Source organism: Culex pipiens, chromosome 2 (assembly GCF_016801865.2).
Source record: "Culex pipiens pallens isolate TS chromosome 2, TS_CPP_V2, whole genome shotgun sequence".
Taxonomy (NCBI): domain Eukaryota; kingdom Metazoa; phylum Arthropoda; class Insecta; order Diptera; family Culicidae; genus Culex; species Culex pipiens.
The window spans coordinates 222,230,010-222,249,643 of NC_068938.1; the positions used below are offsets into that span (position 1 = coordinate 222,230,010).

General features: G+C 39.1%; 1 protein-coding gene across 5 annotated transcripts in view; it reads right to left on the reverse strand.

The window, feature by feature from the left end:
• Nucleotides 1-19,634, reverse strand: part of LOC120423808 (polyhomeotic-proximal chromatin protein) — a 180,005-nt gene that overhangs the window by 12,977 nt on the left and 147,394 nt on the right. For all 5 annotated transcript variants that reach the window (XR_005606285.2, XR_005606286.2, XM_039587725.2 and 2 more), the window contains exons 3-4: nucleotides 2,690-2,909; nucleotides 2,292-2,591 (exon numbers count right to left, since the gene is read on the reverse strand). Coding sequence is in view for 3 of the 5 variants with exons in the window: in XM_039587725.2 (XP_039443659.1) it covers nucleotides 2,292-2,591; nucleotides 2,690-2,909 (520 nt within the window). In the remaining 2 variants the exon portion in view is untranslated. The remainder of the gene's footprint in view (nucleotides 1-2,291; nucleotides 2,592-2,689; nucleotides 2,910-19,634) is intronic.

Here is a 19,634-nt window from a genome sequence, read left to right on the forward strand (position 1 = left end):
AAAACATGGAAAAAGTTGCACAAATTTTGCCAAATCAAGAATACATTTTTCATAAATTCCTAAAAATATGGTTAGATCTTTGCCTTTTTTTCTAAATGTTGCAGATTCACGAATAAATTTGTCTAGGATAACCGTCATCAGGGGTGACATTGAGTCTGGGGGTGAGATTGGTTCAAACAAAAATGCAGAAATTTGTATGACCCAATCTCACCCCTGATGACGGGACAGTAAAATATGTTTGCATTGCATTGCATTCTCATTTCTCCCATGGACCTTATGTTCGTTCAAAATTATGTCTTTCGACAAATTTGGGCAGAAAAAAGGTTGAACATGGTGTGTTCACAAAGAAAAACTACGAAATATATGATGATCTTCAAAAATATTTTTTTTTAGCAAAGATATGTAAAATTTCGTAAAATTTATTACTTTTTAACTAAACTAAACATTTTTTAATTCAGTGGACATCGCCTACTTAGGTGTTCTGATCTCTCTTTTTTTTTTTAAGTCAATTTTATTCTTGATTTTATTATATGTAAAGTTATACCGTGGCAAGCATCTTAGTAGCCTGTGCTCATCGTTAAAAATTATTAAATTATGTTATTTTGGAAAAGTCGATTTACTAACATAATTGCGTTTATTTCTGCCTATGTTGAACCAATGTTGATACTTTTTTAGAGAACTTTTTCCGTCAAGGTAGATCCAAATAAATTCATGTACCCTTAGCTCCCGAATAAATTCAACTTTTTTTTTGCTCTCGAGAATTTAACAAAAAAAAGTTTGAAATGATTTACATTTTCAAGAAAAATCTGTTATTTTTTGATTTTTTGTATGTTTCATTTAAGATTCTAATGAACATTTTTGCAACGGTATTGACGGTCTCCCGCCCGTGTGGATCAATCGGACCGCGCACTGGACTCACTACCCAGAGGTCGTCGGTTCGAATCCCGCGGCGGGCGCTCTTAAATTCTTTGTGTAAATATGGGTATTCGGCGCCGTCGCTCCGTGCCATACTTTCATACACTTAGGAGCCCAGGGCGGCGAAGTCCTTGTAGATAAAAAGGAAGACACTAGTGGTTGGTACTAGCAATGGTGGCCGACAGCTATAAAGTCAACTTCGTTATTGATTAGAATCCGTAAAAGTTATTTCGAATTTTACGTTAAGTTTGAGTGGGAAAGGCTGCTTGTTTCCTTCGCAGGTCACACCTTCGATGATGATTGACTGAACCAAAAATAATCAAACAAAAGCATGGAAAAAATGGAATTGAATTTTCTCTTGCAACCAGCGATGGAATAATCATCATCAAAAGAAAATCATTGGGCGTTCATCAAGAGAAAAAATCCGAAGGGAGCATGGCTACCCTCCATCGCGTATCGCGATCGGTAAAAGGAATCTAAAAAAACATCATCATCTTGATTATTCGGCGGAACATCTTATTCACTACTACACTTGCAAGTGTAACGTCACACGTCGAAAAACGACCTGTCACATTTTGTGGATGGGCAATGTGCGTAAACAAAGTTAAATAAATATGTTGAAGTGGTGCTGACAAGGAAATTCACAAAAAATCATCAGCAGATTGATTTTCTTAAAGAAATTCGGGAGCGATTTTCTTTTGCGTGATTTGCCTCCTCTCTCTTTCGCGGGTGAAGAAAGTTCGCTAGCGAAACTGATTTTTTTGCGATTATTCCATCCCTGCTTGCAACTCAGGATAAATGTGTTTCCAAACGAAATGATATGATAATTATTGATATAACTTGTTGGAGATTATTATTGAGATCTTTCCAGATTAAATGCAACAACAATTATCGAAATCGGTTAGAAATTTTCCAGAATACGTCCAAACCATATAAACAAACTTTTGTTAATATTTTATAATTTAAAATATTTTGCCACTTATGGTAGTTTGATTCATAATTGCTGATTAAAGTACGAAACTGATGCATTATTCTTTGGCCCAAAAAAAACTTTTAGAGGAGCTTGAAAGGGTCTCACACGATAAAAACAAAAATGGAAAACAAACTTTAGCATTTTAAGATATGAACATTGTAAAATATTTGTTACGGCCTATACAAGTTTTACGAAATAACATTAATCACTAAACAAATATTTTATTTAAAAAAAAATTAGCATTACGTGCGTGTCAAACTTATCGTTGAATTATTTAGTAAACTTAAAGAACATTGCATTTTGAAAATGTTTTGCTTTCAAATGTCTTGAAAATTCATGTGTTTTACTCTTCTCTCATAATTTAAAGGACTACTAGATCCCCCCCTCGCCCCTCAAAACTCACCTTGCGACGTCGGTATCAACAGCTGGGCTCCCTGGATGCCCTGCACAATCTGCCCCGAGGCCAGTATCAACTGTGGCATCTGGGCGGCAGCGGCCGCCGGCAAGGGCTGTGGAGTGGCCGCCGCCGCCAGCGCTCCCATCACCGCCGTCGGCGAATGAGCTTGCGCTCCGAGGCTGAGATTCAGCGGCGAGTTGTTGGCCAACAGTGCCGACGGAATGCCCCCCGTCGGCAGCCCCAACCCGGGCAGACTGGTCAGCTGGGCGAGACTTTGGAGCTTCTGCAGATTCAGCATGTCTTGCACTGTTTTTGGAGGAGGGAAGAGAGGAAAGAAGGGAGGAAGGTAAGCGGGGGCAACTGAGGCAAGGTGGCGTTCTTTGAACTCGATATGTACTACTCACTGGTTCCGTTTAGGTGCAGTTGGGCGGAGGCGGCGGCTGCAGCAGCGGCAGCGGCCGCGGCCGAACTCGGCGAACCGCCCGGGGTTGGCAGGGACAGCGGGGACATTTTCTCCCGGCTGCGGAGGGCGGCGGCCACCTTCGTAGTGGCGGCACACCGGTTCAGCTCGTCCAGCACGACCGGACTGTTTGATCGGCTGCAATTATCACTTCTTTCACGGTCCTGCGGGGGGAAAAAGTTCGAGAAAAGGGAAAAAGGTTAAAAAAGACGACGGTGTTGACGGCGATGACGACGGAAGGAATTGAGAATCGAGCAGGCCATGACGGTGCTGATTCGTTTGACGCCGGAAGAATCGAGCTCACGTTTCGTTCGTCGGTTCGCAGGCCAGTAGCAGGCCATGAACGACGAACGACGACGAACGCGCGTAGAAAATCGTAAATGTCGCAATTAAGCCGGAAATTAAAATTGACAAATTTCAAAAACTGGTAATTAGTCACAATTATGTTTAATTATATTGGACGCGGGGAAAAAATGGTATAATTTCATGTTGTAATGAGTAAAGAGAGAAGAGACGGAAAAGTGAGACAAGAAGTGGATAAAATGGTTACATTTGAAAACATTCGTGTATTCTTATGAGACTTTGAAACTGTCCTAAATAATCTATTATTTTTTATAACATCATCAGTTTGATTAGAATCAATTTGAATAGAAAGATTATAATGTTTTCAAATAAGTTAACCGCCATTTGAAAATGTTTTTCATCATTTAAAAATATTTCGATTTGGATTTACTTAGAAAAATTCCTATCTCAATTAATTAAGTAATTAATTAATTTGTAAGTCAATCATGAACTTAAATAAATTGAATATGTTTATTTTCTTCATCAAAATTTGTCAAGAAATAATGCTTTCTCTCATTTCACCCTGACAGAAATAGCAACAACCCTTCGAGCAAAGTGGTTCAATTAGCTCGTTTTGAAGAACAATTTTTATTGATTGACATGTGTCGATTTGCCACGTTACAACAAAGTCAAACAAAAAACACGGAGCTAAAATGAAATATAAATCAAGCTAATGGTTCTACCGGGGATCATCTTGTCACTTGTGTTTCAAAGTGTTTGTGCGTTAAAATGTATTTTTGTAATGCAATTGTTCTGCCAAGTAGACTTTTTTTCATAATCGAATTACAGTTTGAGCTCATTAGTCGAATTATAATCGATTCGCCAAAAGTGAAAGTCAAACAACAATCGAAAATGTCATGCAGCTAAAAAATGCAACCGTGAAAAAACGCCTCCCATGTAACGTGATTCTTTCATTAGCCCGAAACAAAGCTTCTAATTGTTCAAACATTTTCACCAAATTACTGCAAATTAGAATCAAATTTGCGTCACAATTTAGCCCGAACTCGTTCGTTCATTCGTCCTCTCTGGATGCATGGCCAACTGCAATTTCCCTGTCACGTTTTGTTTTCGAGGAAGAGGAACTGTCTGTCCTGCCGCGCACTGTTCATAGCCTACTAGAACCAGGTAGAACGTTGAACGCCGACGACGTCGCTGATGATGAGTGAATGATGCAAACAGCAAATAATTTCTGACTGCATTGTGTCAAGTAGGCTGCATCAGTCAGCCCAGGTAACTTGATCTATAGGGTTTGGCACTCTTTTTTTTTTGCTCACTCGCGATGCGATTTCGATTCATCAACGACTGAATGCATGCCCATTGGACAGCAGAGATAAACGGGGGGATGGACGGAACCCTCGCCGAAAAAAACCGTCTATTGCTCTGTGAGATTCGCGTTGATCGAAAAATCGAGGGAGTGCAGAAAAAAATCTTGCCGCGCAGCGCAAAACGCGAACGCGAAAGTAACGATAATAATGAATGATGTTTCGAGGTTCGATTGCACCTGCTGGACTGAGGAAGTCGCATAAAAAAAAGAAGCCAACCCTCAGCGTGCCACGCTGGAACTTGCAACACAAAAAATGCAATAATTAAATCAAATAATTAACACAGAATCGACAATTTCAATCTATATTTGAATGACGAGAATTGTGCTCGCTCCTTCCACCCCCACGCCTTTGTCTCATTCGCGATGAGGAGTCTGATGTGATGGTTTGACGATGATGATTTCTGATTCATCGGAGGTTGCATCATCGCGAGGCCACTGTGAGGCTTGACGGTACGAATTTATTTTGGAGGTTTTTTTCGTTTTTTTCGGACTCTTTCTTTCTAGGTTTTTTTATTAGTTTTGTAACTGGAGGGTAGGCATGAATGCATGCTGGAAATAAAATGAATAAAGGACCAAATGTGATTTGATGAATTAATTTTATTTATATTTGGCTCACGGACTAGATCTGGCAGGATCATTTCATTATACATTCTAGACCAAATTGATAGATTGAGTTAATCCACTGGTATAACAAAAATTATCGTTATTTCCAATGTTCAAAAGATTCTTAAATGTTTATGATGAAAAGCCTCTGAATCTCTGTTATTATCAGTTTATGCATACTATTCTGCTGAAGTTGTGTAGAAATATCAACTTAAAAATAGATTTTCCATGGCAATTCATAAAAAAAGTAAAAAGAGAAAAATTGCAAGAATTTCCCAGTAAAACTCTCAAGACCAATTCAAAACCTAATCCAGGCTGGATTATATCAAAAATTGTCATTCAGAAAAAATGTTATGTTGGAATATTAAAATAAAAAAAAGTTATGATTTTTTTTGTTGATAATTCTTGTGCAGATCGGTGATCTATCGAGTTGGTTCTGAGTTTTTCTTTTCTGAAGGAAGGTAAACATTGTTTGAAAATAACTTATTTAGACTACCTTAGGACGGTTACAGCTCGTCTTTTATTTAATTGACAGTTTTGATACTGTTTATCTTGTTGCACTTTTCAGCACCTGTATCGTCAAGTAATACTTTTCAAGATCAAGATTCATGACTAGTGATTTTTCGCGATTTCACGGGAACCGTGTATCCTGTGGACGCGAAATACTTTATAAGATTTTTAACAGTGGCTTCCAAGCATGACAAATTCAGATTTTTTTTAATATTGTAAATTGCAATGTTTTAGGCCAATGCTAATTAAATTTCAAGTTGTTGACACGTTGTTGTTAAAAAATTATCCAAAAAATAAGGGTGCAAAAAAATTGTTGGAAATTTGAATTTTCATGGAAAAAAAGCTTTTACAATTGACTGTAAACTATTTTAAATACCTTGTACAACGTTTATTTTTTTACTTCAAATCCAACTGGGCACATTTAGACATTTTGCTAATTTTGAATTTTTGGATCGGAAAAAATGACTAAACCTTACGGAAAAGCATAATTTCATAATTTCAGTAATATTTTGTAAATTATCGGTAGTAGCATAAATAATGCAAGAAACATTTTGTTATATTTTTTGCTTAAAAATTTTGAAAGCTTGGATTGACATTTATTTCAAAAGGAGTGTAAAAGAACGTTATGCAAAAAATTTAACAAATTGGTTATAAATCTGGTATTTTATCCTATTCGGATTAACCCTCTACCGCCCACATTTTTTTTTCGAAAATTTTTATTTTTACCGTGTTCAGGAGGTCATTTTGAGCAACTTTTGTTCTACGAAAAACTTTACTTCTCTAGTTTTATGTTTTTCTTGTTTCATTTTTAGTATTTTAATTGACATTTATCTTCTTTAGTTTATGTTTGTTTTTGGTAGTATTTGGCCTACTCTACCACCTCCTATCATTACATTTTGCCTATCTAATTTTTTCATGTTTTTACAGTATTTTTGTCAATTTTTTGCATGTTTTTCACATTTTCTGCTATAAAATGGAACCATTATCATTTAAATTGTAAATAAATGCGTAGAGGCATAGTCTGGGGCACTAGAAAAAATACTGCATACTTCTTTTTACTTAAAATATAGGAAATGTTAGTAAAAAATACAGCCAAAGTTGACCTCTAAAAAAAATACATTTTTAAAAACATTGGCAAAGACACATAAAACAAGTCAAACTTCCAACCCTAAAATTTTCCAAAATTTTAAAAGTTCTTCTTTCGAATGCTTTTTGAAGATCAAAAATTGGTTGAAAAATGGATTTTTGGCGATTTTTTAAATCGAAGCCCGTCTAGAAACGGGGTTGGGTTGTAGAGGGTTAATAAATAATACATTTTGGAAAGAAATTTGTTATGCATTTTGCAATGTTTTATGATTTTCTGGAATCACCAGAAAATGAAATAAAATTTAAAAGAAAACTGCTAAAAAAGAAAAATTGCCTAAGCGTTAAAAAAATGAACATTTTTTCTTTTGCTGAAAACCATGCCAACAAACATAATTGTATTCCACTTATTTTACTAATTTTACTCTTGATAAATTTGTCCATAAGGATGTTCTTCGTTTTGGAGATATTTTAACAAAAGAAAATTTCGAAAATCTCAGTAAAATAAGGATGGTTGAAACATAAAATCACAAAATAAATCTATTTTCTTTTGCAATGCACTTGAAATGCTGCTCAGTAATTTCCCTGAAAAAAAATTATACAGAAAACATTTTTTTACGTTTGTTGGATTTGTACTCAAACTTGATTCAAAATTCGATTTTTTCAGCACTCGTCGTATGTATCCAACTCGATAAAGCCTCGTTTAAAGTACAATTCGTGCTGAAAAAATCCTCATTTTGCAACTTTTTTCTTAAACTAACATAACAGTTTTTGCAACCATCCTAGAAAATAAACTAGGCAGGCGATTTTTTTTTTAATTTCAGGGAAATCTATATTTATTAAACTATGAAATTTGTTCTCGTCAACTTGTCGTTAAGAATACAATCATTCCAATCGAACAATTAATAAAAGCATGGCAAAGTTTGAGTTTCATTCGCTTCAATTCTTGAAGTTATGAAGTTAAAATTTTGTTTTAAAGTTTGTTTGCATTGCATTGTTGTTCCAAATTTGTGGATTTCATGGCTCAATGTTTATCTTCTTTCGGTCGATGCAACACTCGAAAGATGACAAAAAAGCTTTTGAATGAAGGTAAAAGTGAATCATTTTGTCCAATTATCGATTTTCTATGATTTTTTTTAGCATGGACTGACCTGTAAACTGTATTGAACATAAGGGATGACTGTATTATTTCTAGTCAGCAGTGCACAGATATAAAAAATATAAATATCAACGCTCATTTAAATCACAGCCAACAAAGACCACGATGTTACGAAACGTTGCACGTATCCTAATCACCAGACCACCTCTGTCTTCAAGGACTGATTTTTTGGGTGGATTTTTTTTAAAATAATTTGAATTTTTCACGACGAATTCTAAATTTTTAAAATAATTTTCCTATTTTCGACACAATCAGCTCAAAATACGTCCACCTACCCAATCGTTGACCCCCTCGGGATGGTCATCTCCTTCAACAGAAATTTCACCAGACAACGTCGCTGGCACCACCCATTTGGCGCTCGCGAAATAAAAAAAACGAATCCAACCTTCCCAAGCGTGAAAAAAGTCATCGTAATAAAGCATTAGCATTGCATACGTTATTATGAGCATCGAACGGGGCAACACCCTGACGGGGCGCACTCCGTCCTTGGCCACTGTCCGGTCTCGTAGGCGTCGCGAAACGAGAAATATAGCCGTCACACCATCCGACAACGGAAAAATCGACACCGCGGGTTTCGCGATAAAAAAAGAATGCCGCCACGTTACAGCGGTTGCCTACTTTCAGGCGGGTGCGCGTCCAAGAGGAACAACAAAAAAAGTTGAAGGATAACTCTTCTGGAGGATGCTTTGAGTGGAGCGGGGTCAACACGAACATGTTTCATAAATGTGTATCAGGGGAGTCAACTTTTGAGCGTCCTCGGCAAACCAGGTTTCCAACACTTGACTTTGGACTTTGAATTAGAACAGCGATATTTTTGAAATTTTCAGTTTGAAAAACAGCTTGAAATTTTGCCATATTTAAAGCAAATTTGACTCATTATCCACAGCGGCAACTTCTCGATGTTTCAACTTTTGACGTCCATCCAAGTAGCCACTGCAAACGCCCCCACCTCATAACAGTTCAGTTGATCGTAATCAACCGTTTCTTGCTCATCCTCGATATGAGCACGACATTTCACGTGTATCGCTCGCTCGCTCTCCTTCTCCTTGGCCGAACCGTAATTTCAATGTCCAACCGACGTTCCTCGTTAATCCACGGATCGAAAAAATCCACGCTGCTGGACAGAAATGTGAGCGTGGGGAGGTGCTCCGGGGTAACTGAATTTAAAACACCCACACCTTATATCATTACGGCGATTATAATGCGGATAGATATGGTGTAACACACCGACACAAACCTTCATTCCACATTTGCTCATCGCGAATGGTGCTCATCAGAGCTGGCTCTCATCCCATCCGCATCGTAGCAGGCGACTGCAGCAGTCCAGCGCAGAAGTGAGGGAGAGTGAGTGCACATCTTTCGGGAAAGCGCGCGACTTTTTCACCCACCCCTTTTGGGAGGGAAGGGGTATGAGAGGGAGCTCCACGTGGGGTTCGTCAATACACCAACGACGGGGCTGGCAAGCTGGACTTATCGGAAAGCCAACTCGTTTCACGTTCGTTCCTCCGGCTTTGGTGGGGGTCTGGGAGGAGGATGGACCCAAGTATGAGGACGATGATTTCTGATGGTGGAAAAACAGCAACAGCAGTCAGTTAGTGGACCGCTTCTTCTTCTACTTCTTGTTCTCTGATGGTGGTGGATGAGCTTCTACCGGACGATAATCATATTTTTGCCGTAGACGCTTCCGATAAATATACAAGTATATTTTACATGAACAAGTTGTTGGAAGGTGATTTTGCAAGTGTATTGGAAAAGCAGGGTAAATTGAACGAGATTTGTAAAACATCAAAATCCTAATTACAAAATGTTCTTGAAACTTCACTGGGTATATTATGTAAACTATATGACATCTACATTTTTTTCCCAAAGGGTCCTATCAGAATAAAAAAAACCCATGGCACATGAAAAAGTACTCTCAAAATCATAAAAAAATCAGGTTATCATCGAAAAAAACACATTTCCGAAGCCAGTTATCAATAGGACGGAACCTTTTCCCATAACTTAAAAAAAGGACAGTGTTGCCAGACCATCTATCTGTATTACTTCCGATAAAGATTTTTCATAATACCTGTCTAACAGAGAGCAGATAGTTGAGATTGGAATACATTTTAAATTTGTAGAATTTTTCAGTTGAAAACATTATAATTCAATTTGTAAAAGTATGATTCATGCATTTACAGAAATTGATATCTTCTTATTCCAAAATTGTCAAACTTACGGACACAATCCTGCAGCAATCAGTTTGTAATCACAGTCAAATTTTGTTGTAAATAATGTTGTGTACAGTACATTAGGGATTGAATCAAAAATTGTATCGATATCTCCAACAGTTTTCAAACTACTAAAATTTGTGTAACATATTATCGGTGCAAAAAAACCCTGCACCGTTAAACGGCTGAAGAAAATGATATTTTCATTTTAAAAAATTTGCTTTTGATATCGGAACACAAAATTTACTGATTTATTGAAACTCGAATGTGATTTGTTTTCGAAGGAAACACTAAAAGCAGTAAAAATTGAATCGATAATGGTCTATTCATGCAATATTTTGAATTTTTAGCCAATTATCCTAAAATTTGCAACGATTTGACTTGATAGACAATGTTAGGTTGAAGATTTTGTTTGCAAAATAAAAAAATACGAAAAATGCCCTTAGTAGTCTTCAAAACATATCAATTAAAAGTTTTAAATCAATTTAAAAAAATAAACCCATGGCGCAATGGTTGGCTTGAAAAAGAAATCTAGCAATGATAACAGTTTTTGAGTGTTATTGAAAAAGAATTGAAAAAATAATTAATTGGCTTTCTGAGACTAAAATGTTTTGAATGTTTGGTAAGATAATTTACAAAAAAATATTTTTTTTACGGATTTTCAGCAAAGTTTGGACTAAACTTTGACTGAAGTTAAAATTTATATTATTTTGAATAAATTGTTGGGGCGTTCTTTCATTACGTAACGCAAAAGATTGGATTTTTAAACTCCGTCCCCCCTCGTAACAAAATTCTATACAAATTAAAAAAAAATTAAGGATCGTAACACAGCCTTCGACCACCCCCATCCCCCCCACCCTCCCCCTACTGCGTTACGTAATAAAAGAACGCTTAAAACATTCAACTGAACAACTGTCAAGTTGCAGTACAATCCAGACTCGATTATGCGAAGTTCATTTATTCGAACATTTTTTTTTTTAGTTTCGAATTTCCGAAGTGAAAATTTTGTATAGGCCTTCGAGTGTGGACTGTACTTTCTAATGAAAACTGAAAAAAACCTTAAATTTATGAGCGATTCTCTTAAGAGTGAGCAAATTTATTGCAAATTTATTTATTTGTATTTTTTCAATTTTATATATTGTTTGTATTTTTTATGACCAGAAAAAAAAATATTTTAAATAATTAGTCCGTCCTTACAAGTCTCTATACAATATTGGCAAATTAACAATTCTTTCAAGATTCAGCATTTTTAATAAATTTCTATTTTTTGATTTTGATGAAACTTTGTGTGACCAAAAAAGTCACTTTGTATTTTTGGTTCATCCATACAATTTCAGCAACCTTCCATACAAAAAAGGCTATCAAAACATTCAAAAATCTGTACCTTGAAAACAGATAAGCTGCTCGATTTGGTTTCTTCGGTGAATTTGTAAAACTTTACAAAAATAAAATTTATAAAATAATTTTCTTTTCCATCTAAAACATATCTAAAAATGAAAGTTCTCTTAAAAGGTTACTATGCGGAATTATTTTTTTGTATGAGTTGACAAATTAGAAAAAATATTATTTTTTTAAGATTAAAAAAAACTTAGTTCAAACTTAAAAAAAAACTATTGTTTTTTCTAATTGGACAATTCATCCTTTTTTGAAAACACTCATTTTTGGAAATGTTTTAGAAAAAAATGTCATCATTTCGAGCTATGACACATTGATTGATCAAAATTGATTGATCAAAATTAATTTAGAAGCCTTGCCAATTTTTCGGAAAAAAGTCTAAAATTTAAAGTATCGTGAAACTCTCTGATCTTTCAAATGAAATTACTTCACAAATTTTCGAATCTTCCTTAACATTTGAAAATGCAAAAAAAAACACTTATCATCGTTAATATCAGATGTTAGAATTTATAACAGGGTAATTCTCTACCAACTCACACGAAATCGGGAAAAGTTGCCCCGACCCCTCTTCGATTTGCGTGAAACTTTGTCCTAAGGGGTAACTTTTGTCCCTGATCACGAATCCGAGGTCCGTTTTTTGATATCTCGTGACGGAGGGGCGGTACGACCCCTTCCATTTTTGAACATGCGAAAAAAGAGGTGTTTTTCAATAATTTGCAGCCTGAAACGGTGATGAGATAGAAATTTGGTGTCAAAGGGACTTTTATGTAAAATTAGACGCCCGATTTGATGGCGTACTCAGAATTCCGAAAAAACGTATTTTTCATCGAAAAATACACTAAAAAAGTTTTAAAAATTCTCCCATTTTCCGTTACTCGACTGTAAAAAATTTTGGAACATGTCATTTTATGGGAAATTTAATGTACTTTTCGAATCTACATTGTCCCAGAAGGGTCATTTTTTCATTTAGAACAAAATTTTTCATTTTAAAATTTCGTGTTTTTTCTAACTTTGCAGGGTTATTTTTTAGAGTGTAACAATGTTCTACAAAGTTGTAGAGCAGACAATTACAAAAATTTTAATATATATACATAAGGGGTTTGCTTATAAACATCACAAGTTATCGCGATTTTACGAAAAAAAGTTTTGAAAAAGTTACTTTTTGCGTTTCTCTTTGTTTCGTCGTCCGTGTCTGTCGCGGGTGACCATGAACGGCCATGATCGATGACGACCAACTTTTTTAAAACTTTTTTTCGTAAAATCGTGATAACTTGTGATGTTTATAAGCAAAACCCTTATGTATATATATTAAAATTTTTGTAATTGTCTGCTCTACAACTTTGTAGAACATTGTTACACTCTAAAAAATAACCCTGCAAAGTTAGAAAAAACACGAAATTTTAAAATGAAAAATTTTGTTCTAAATGAAAAAATGACCCTTCTGGGACAATGTAGATTCGAAAAGTACATTAAATTTCCCATAAAATGACATGTTCCAAAATTTTTTACAGTCGAGTAACGGAAAATGGGAGAATTTTTAAAACTTTTTTAGTGTTTTTTTCGATGAAAAATACGTTTTTTCGGAATTCTGAGTACGCCATCAAATCGGGCGTCTAATTTTACATAAAAGTCCCTTTGACACCAAATTTCTATCTCATCACCGTTTCAGGCTGCAAATTATTGAAAAACACCTCTTTTTTCGCATGTTCAAAAATGGAAGGGGTCGTACCGCCCCTCCGTCACGAGATATCAAAAAACGGACCTCGGATTCGTGATCAGGGACAAAAGTTACCCCTTAGGACAAAGTTTCACGCAAATCGAAGAGGGGTCGGGGCAACTGCTGTGTGAGTTGGCGGAGAATTACCCAACAATATTTTTATTTTTTACAAATCCGGGCTAATATTTGATTGTCATTTAAAAATTTGATGCAATTTTGTTGATGTAGAGATAATCACATTTTTCTTGTTTGCTTTTCATCAATATCTTTGAAGGAAACTTTTAAATCTTTTCGAAAAATATGTAAAGTACATTTCGATTCATAGATTGAAATAACATTAAAAATTAAATCAATTTTATTTCAAGGCTTTGAAAAATTCTAATTAGATTATCGATAATTTTATTTAATTTAAGTTCAAGTTTCGATACAAATTCAAAATTTTTATTGACTTTTTCGTATTTATAAAAAAGTTTGATTTAAAAATTAAAAGAACATTTTTTTCAACATTGGAAAAATTGCTTGTATTTGAGAAGTTTTGTTCAATAACTTCTTGGAAAAATAATTTCATTTCATATCTCTTACCAATGTCCACCAATGATACATTTCCGATCGTCCCAAATTAAAATTCACATTTTCTTCCGCGATGGACACCCTCCTTCTCCTACAAAGCAAAAAACCTTCCCGACGCCTACTACTACTATTTATCGGCGTTTCTCACCCACCATCGCCGTCGTCGATTTCCGCAATATACGTCCATCAGACCAACAGCAAGCGCCCGAGAGACCGGAGATCCATCGCAGTTGGCCAAGCAAGCGCTTGCTGCAGGATCAGCGCCTACTGGCCGCTGCACATATCCATGGCGTTCCGAACACATTGACGTGCGCTGATTACGAAACAGACGGTGGGAGGTGGGGGAGGTAGCTCATCAGGTGGGATGGGTTCTTCGACTTAATAATGATACCCAAACTCTTGTGCGCTCGTCCTAGGCTAGGCTGGACACCACGAGGACCATCCGGAGAGTAGCCGGCAACGCCATCGCTGGACACGTCGCCGAACGGGAGGTGGGGGATGGGAATGAACGTTCATTAATTTGGTGAAATAATTAAAATAGATTGAACATCCCCCCCTCCGCTTCACGTATGTGAGTGTGTGTGCGAGGAGTGTGCAAGATCAAAAAATCAAGACCCCGACTGGAAGTTTTTCCCTCCGTGTGCTGGACAAGGTGTCTGCTTGCGTGTGTGTGAGTGTGATTCTGTTTGGTGTGTGTCAATAACTTTATTAAATCCAAAGAGACTTTTTGCTTGCTGGGAAATTAAGTGAGCAAAGGTAGGGTGTGGGGAAGTGGGGTTAGGTGGCAATGCAGTTAATATCAGCCTGCAGCGTAGAGCGGGCGAACGCATCGCGTGATCCTTTCCCGTCGAAGAGGGGTTGTTGGACGGAGCAAAAAAAAAAGGATTCTGCTTACCAAGGTGATGGATGTGAGGGCTTTTTTGCGCCCTCTTCCTTTTGGCACAGTAATGTCCAGGCGTTGGACGGAACGATAGGACGAACGGAATGAAAATTGGACGGATCGAACGGTTTTTTTTTGCTCGAAACTATCTTCCGTGTGCAAATTAGATGGAATTCAGCTTGGAGCTAATTTGCTCCGCTTCATACTGGAAATTGATGAAACGCTTCGAATTTTGCATTTGATTCAGGAAAAAACGTTTTGACTTTTTGTCAAATCACATTTTCAATTTGGTCAAAGCAACCCTTCGGTAATAGCATCCCCTTCCAACCCCACCCACCCCATCGTAGTAGGCGTTTGGCACCGCCGGGGAAATGGATTTTTTAATGATATTACACACAAACACACAGCGATGCGCTGCCCATGGCCAACCGCGACCACGCGCGCCCAACCAAAGTCCTGCGAGGTTTCAACCCCGAAGGGGTGGGCCAAAGGGGGTAAAATATCTCATCTGGGGGGACAAAACAGGAGACAAAAGGACACACCGAGACACGGCACATATGCACGGCAGCACCAACACCCTCTCCCACAGAGCATTTATTTAACTTCAATTTATTTGTTTTTTCTTCGGCTTCGCAGAAACGATATTTTCTCTATTTTGTTTCTTTTTTTGTTTCGGCGGGGTTGTGCGGACCCTTTACAAGCGGCGACTCGCCGGAAAAGGACAAATATGAAATTAAAAATGTCCCCCGAGCGGGGTCCAGCAGCCGATGCAACGGCGGCGTGGTTTTATATGGTCAGGTAGTGATAAAACGTTATCTTATTACTGGAATATGTGCACTTTTTGCGCGTTAATTAATATCGAGTGCAGACTCTACACTTTTGTGTGCGGCTGCAGGGGCCTTTGGAGTTGCTGGTTTGGTTTGCAGTTGCGCTGTGGTGCAAGGGAAGAAATTTAAATTTTGTCTGTGATAACAGGGTGACCACTCAAAACCCATTTCAAAATCCCCGACTTTTCCAGAATGCTCAAATAATAGGCATTTCTTATCTAAAGAATGATTTCAAACATAAAACTTTCTATTAAAAGTCAATATTAACAAACCGAAAAAAAATTCCAGTGAATTGAAAAAATCCAACCATAGGCATTTTTTGTAAATACAGAAACTGAAACTAACGAAACTATTGGCACTACGCCCCCCGGGGCATGGCCTTCCTCTAACGTGGGATTTCTGCTCCAGCGCCTCTGACGAGACAGGAGAAACCGGGACCGACGTTTTACTTCACCATCCGATAGAAGCTCAGTGGATAAGGCGGGAATCGAACCCGCGTCTCATAGCATCATCGGGATCGGCAGCCGAAGCCGCTACCCCTGCGCCACGAGACCCACTGAAACTTGTGTGGGCCCGCATAGCGCCCCCCTGTCTATGGATCTCAATATGTGTGCAGGGACATCAACCCCCTGCCTCCGCACGTCAACACACACAGCTGTCAGCGCACGGCAGCACAGCCAGTCCCTCGGCAGCGGTCGAACAGTCTGGTGGCGTCTCGGCCACACTGGAGATCCCGACACGTGGGAATCACAGTTTCTACAATGGCGAATCCTGCCAGGAGAAAAAAATTTCTTTTCTGGTGTAATCTTGTGTGTTTTTTTTCTCGACATCCCCTCAGCGCGGTTGCAGGTGAGTTAAAAAGAAGGCGGTGACGCATTCTTGTGGTGTGAAAAGTTCTGTTGTTAGAATGTGGTCAAGAAGAAGGGAAAGTGACGAGGAGACAGAAGTCAAAAAAAATTGAACTGCGTGAGAGGGAGAAAGAAATGACAGGTCGGCAGGGGTATCAGATTTTCAATATCTGTACTTTTTGTGGTTTGTCTGCAAACAAAATCATTTGTTCTCAATAATATTCTTTTGTTTTTGAGAATGTTAGGTTTTTGTTTCGCACGATTTTTAAGGGAGTTATGAACAAAATGTTTCTTCTTTTTTTGTAATTAAAGCACCTGGTTGCTGAATACAGAAGAAAATTACAAAAATTAAATGGGTGTGAAAGGACCATAAGGAAGTGGTCGAAGGAAACTGTTTGACGTTGTGAAAGAGGAGATGGCTTGTAGATATTCACTGGAAAGTTTGAGGTGAAGGCAAGGGTGAAGGGGCTTGTGAATGTCCACTTATGCCTGGCGTAAATATGGCTTGTGGATGTTCACTGAAAGGCTTGTAGAATTGGAGGCTTGTGAATATCTTCAGTAAGGCCTGTGGGGGAAGGGTTCGTGAATGTTTACGTAACAACTTGCGAGAAGACAACAACGGCTTGTGAGCTCTCACTGAAAGGCCCTTCCGGCTTGTGAACTCGCTGAATAGGCCGCAACGATTCAACAACGGCTTGTGAGCTCTCACTGAAAGGCCCTTCCGGCTTGTGAACTCGCTGAATAGGCCGCAACGATTCAACAACGGCTTGTGAGCTCTCACTGAAAGGCCCTTCCGGCTTGTGAACTCGCTGAATAGGCCGCAACGATTCAACAACGGCTTGTGAGCTCTCACTGAAAGGCCCTTCCGGCTTGTGAACTCGCTGAATAGGCCGCAACGATTCAACAACGGCTTGTGAGCTCTCACTGAAAGGCCCTTCCGGCTTGTGAACTCACTGAATAGGCCGCAACGATTCAACAACGGCTTGTGAGCTCTCACTGAAAGGCCCTCCCGGCTTGTGAACTCACTGAATAGGCCGCAACGATTCAACAACGGCTTGTGAGCTCTCACTGAAAGGCCCTTCCGGCTTGTGAACTCACTGAATAGGCCGCAACGATTCAACAACGGCTTGTGAGCTCTCACTGAAAGGCCCTTCCGGCTTGTGAACTCGCTGAATAGGCCGCAACGATTCAACAACGGCTTGTGAGCTCTCACTGAAAGGCCCTTCCGGCTTGTGAACTCGCTGAATAGGCCGCAACGATTCAACAACGGCTTGTGAGCTCTCACTGAAAGGCCCTTCCGGCTTGTGAACTCACTGAATAGGCCGCAACGATTCAACAACGGCTTGTGAGCTCTCACTGAAAGGCCCTTCCGGCTTGTGAACTCGCTGAATAGGCCGCAACGATTCAACAACGGCTTGTGAGCTCTCACTGAAAGGCCCTTCCGGCTTGTGAACTCACTGAATAGGCCGCAACGATTCAACAACGGCTTGTGAGCTCTCACTGAAAGGCCCTTCCGGCTTGTGAACTCACTGAATAGGCCGCAACGATTCAACAACGGCTTGTGAGCTCTCACTGAAAGGCCCTTCCGGCTTGTGAACTCGCTGAATAGGCCGCAACGATTCAACAACGGCTTGTGAGCTCTCACTGAAAGGCCCTTCCGGCTTGTGAACTCGCTGAATAGGCCGCAACGACTGGTGAACACTCACTGAAAGGCCTGTCTGGCTTGTGAGCACAACGGAAGACATCAACGGCTTGTGATCTCTCACTGAAAGGCCCTTCTGGCTTGTGAAATAACTAAAGGGCGCAACGACTGGTGAACACACTGAAAGGGAATGCCTGGTAAAGGTAAGAAAAAAATTAAAATGAAAAGAGTGGAGAGATACATTCATAAAAATGTGTATGGCACCATAGCGAACAAGTGAAAAAATGAGAGAAGAAAGAAATGGTTTTGTAAAAATGTGTTAGGAAATACATCAGAAGAAAGGATAATCGATAAAAATCTAAAAAATAATAATTCGCGAGCAGCGTCTTCCTCTTTCATTGGACGGTCGTCGAGGCTTGTGCATCGTGGTGGCTACAAGGGTGTCGGCAACAAATTAGCGTCTCCATAATGATTTAAAGATTATATCCTTGTCCTGGTAGCAGACTTAGCCGAATCGTTACGCTGTCCGCTTTGTAAGCGGATGATCATGGGTTCGATTCCCATCTGCTCCAACCTTCCATCGGATTGGGAAGTAAAACGTCGGTCCCGGCCTCGGTTGTTGTTAGGCCGTTAAGTCATTCCAGGTGTGGGAGTCGTCTCCCTGCTATAAAGACAAACAACACACCAAACCAAGCCTGCTCCGGTGGCATCGCTGGCGGCGGTTGGACTCGCAATCCAAAGGTCGTCAGTTCGAACCCTGGGGGTGGAAGGTTCCTTGGAGCAGAAAGAGGTTTGGGTGCCCTCCCCATTCAAGCCTTCGGACTCCTAGGTTCGAGCAGAAACTTGCAATAAAGACCACAGAAGACCTGGGGGTCGTGAATGTGGTGGTTTGTATTTGATCCTTATCCTGATTCTAAAGCTTAAAGGAGAGTGCATGTCAGTTTTTTAGCAAGTAGGTCCCCTCAAATGAGAAGCACCAGCGTTGCTGTATTTTTTTTTCTAGAGAAGGGGGAAGATGTGTGGGCCCGCATAGCGCCCCCCTGTCTATGGATCTCAATATGTGTGCAGGGACATCAACCCCCTGCCTCCGCACGTCAACACACACAGCTGTCAGCGCACGGCAGCACAGCCAGTCCCTCGGCAGCGGTCGAACAGTCTGGTGGCGTCTCGGCCACACTGGAGATCCCGACACGTGGGAATCTCAGTCTCCACAAAACTGAACAACAAATAAAAAAATACTTCAAAATGGAAATTCATTATTGCGATTCAGAGTAGAAACACAAACAATATGTCTTTCGCAATTCGCAATTCGCAATTTTCAGTGTAAGAACGGGCCTTGACCGATCTTATGCACCAGGTTCCCGACGAACACGCACTGCCCTTACACCTACATCTCACCCTTGCTCTGAGTCAGTACGAGCAGCACGCTAGAACACGCTTTGAGTGTTCGTGCCAGGCATGCACACCTTCTTTTCCGGTTACGCATTTTAACTCGGCCGGGGGTGGTACATTACGTAGGGTTTGATGTAAGTATAAGCGCCTAACCATTTATAGTGTGCCTATCAACTTTCATTAAAGCAAAACTGTTTTATTTTTAGTTTGAATCCAAAAACTAGTTGTTATTTTACTGGGTGTTGTTTTTCTCCTGAAATCTTTCCTAGTGTTGAGTCGTGTTTATCTGTTGCTTTTTCTTTTGTCGCGGTGTTTTGTTACAATATTTTGGTCCTAAGCATTTTAGAAAAGTTTTTCAAAAGTACAATAGTAATATTTGTGTTAATC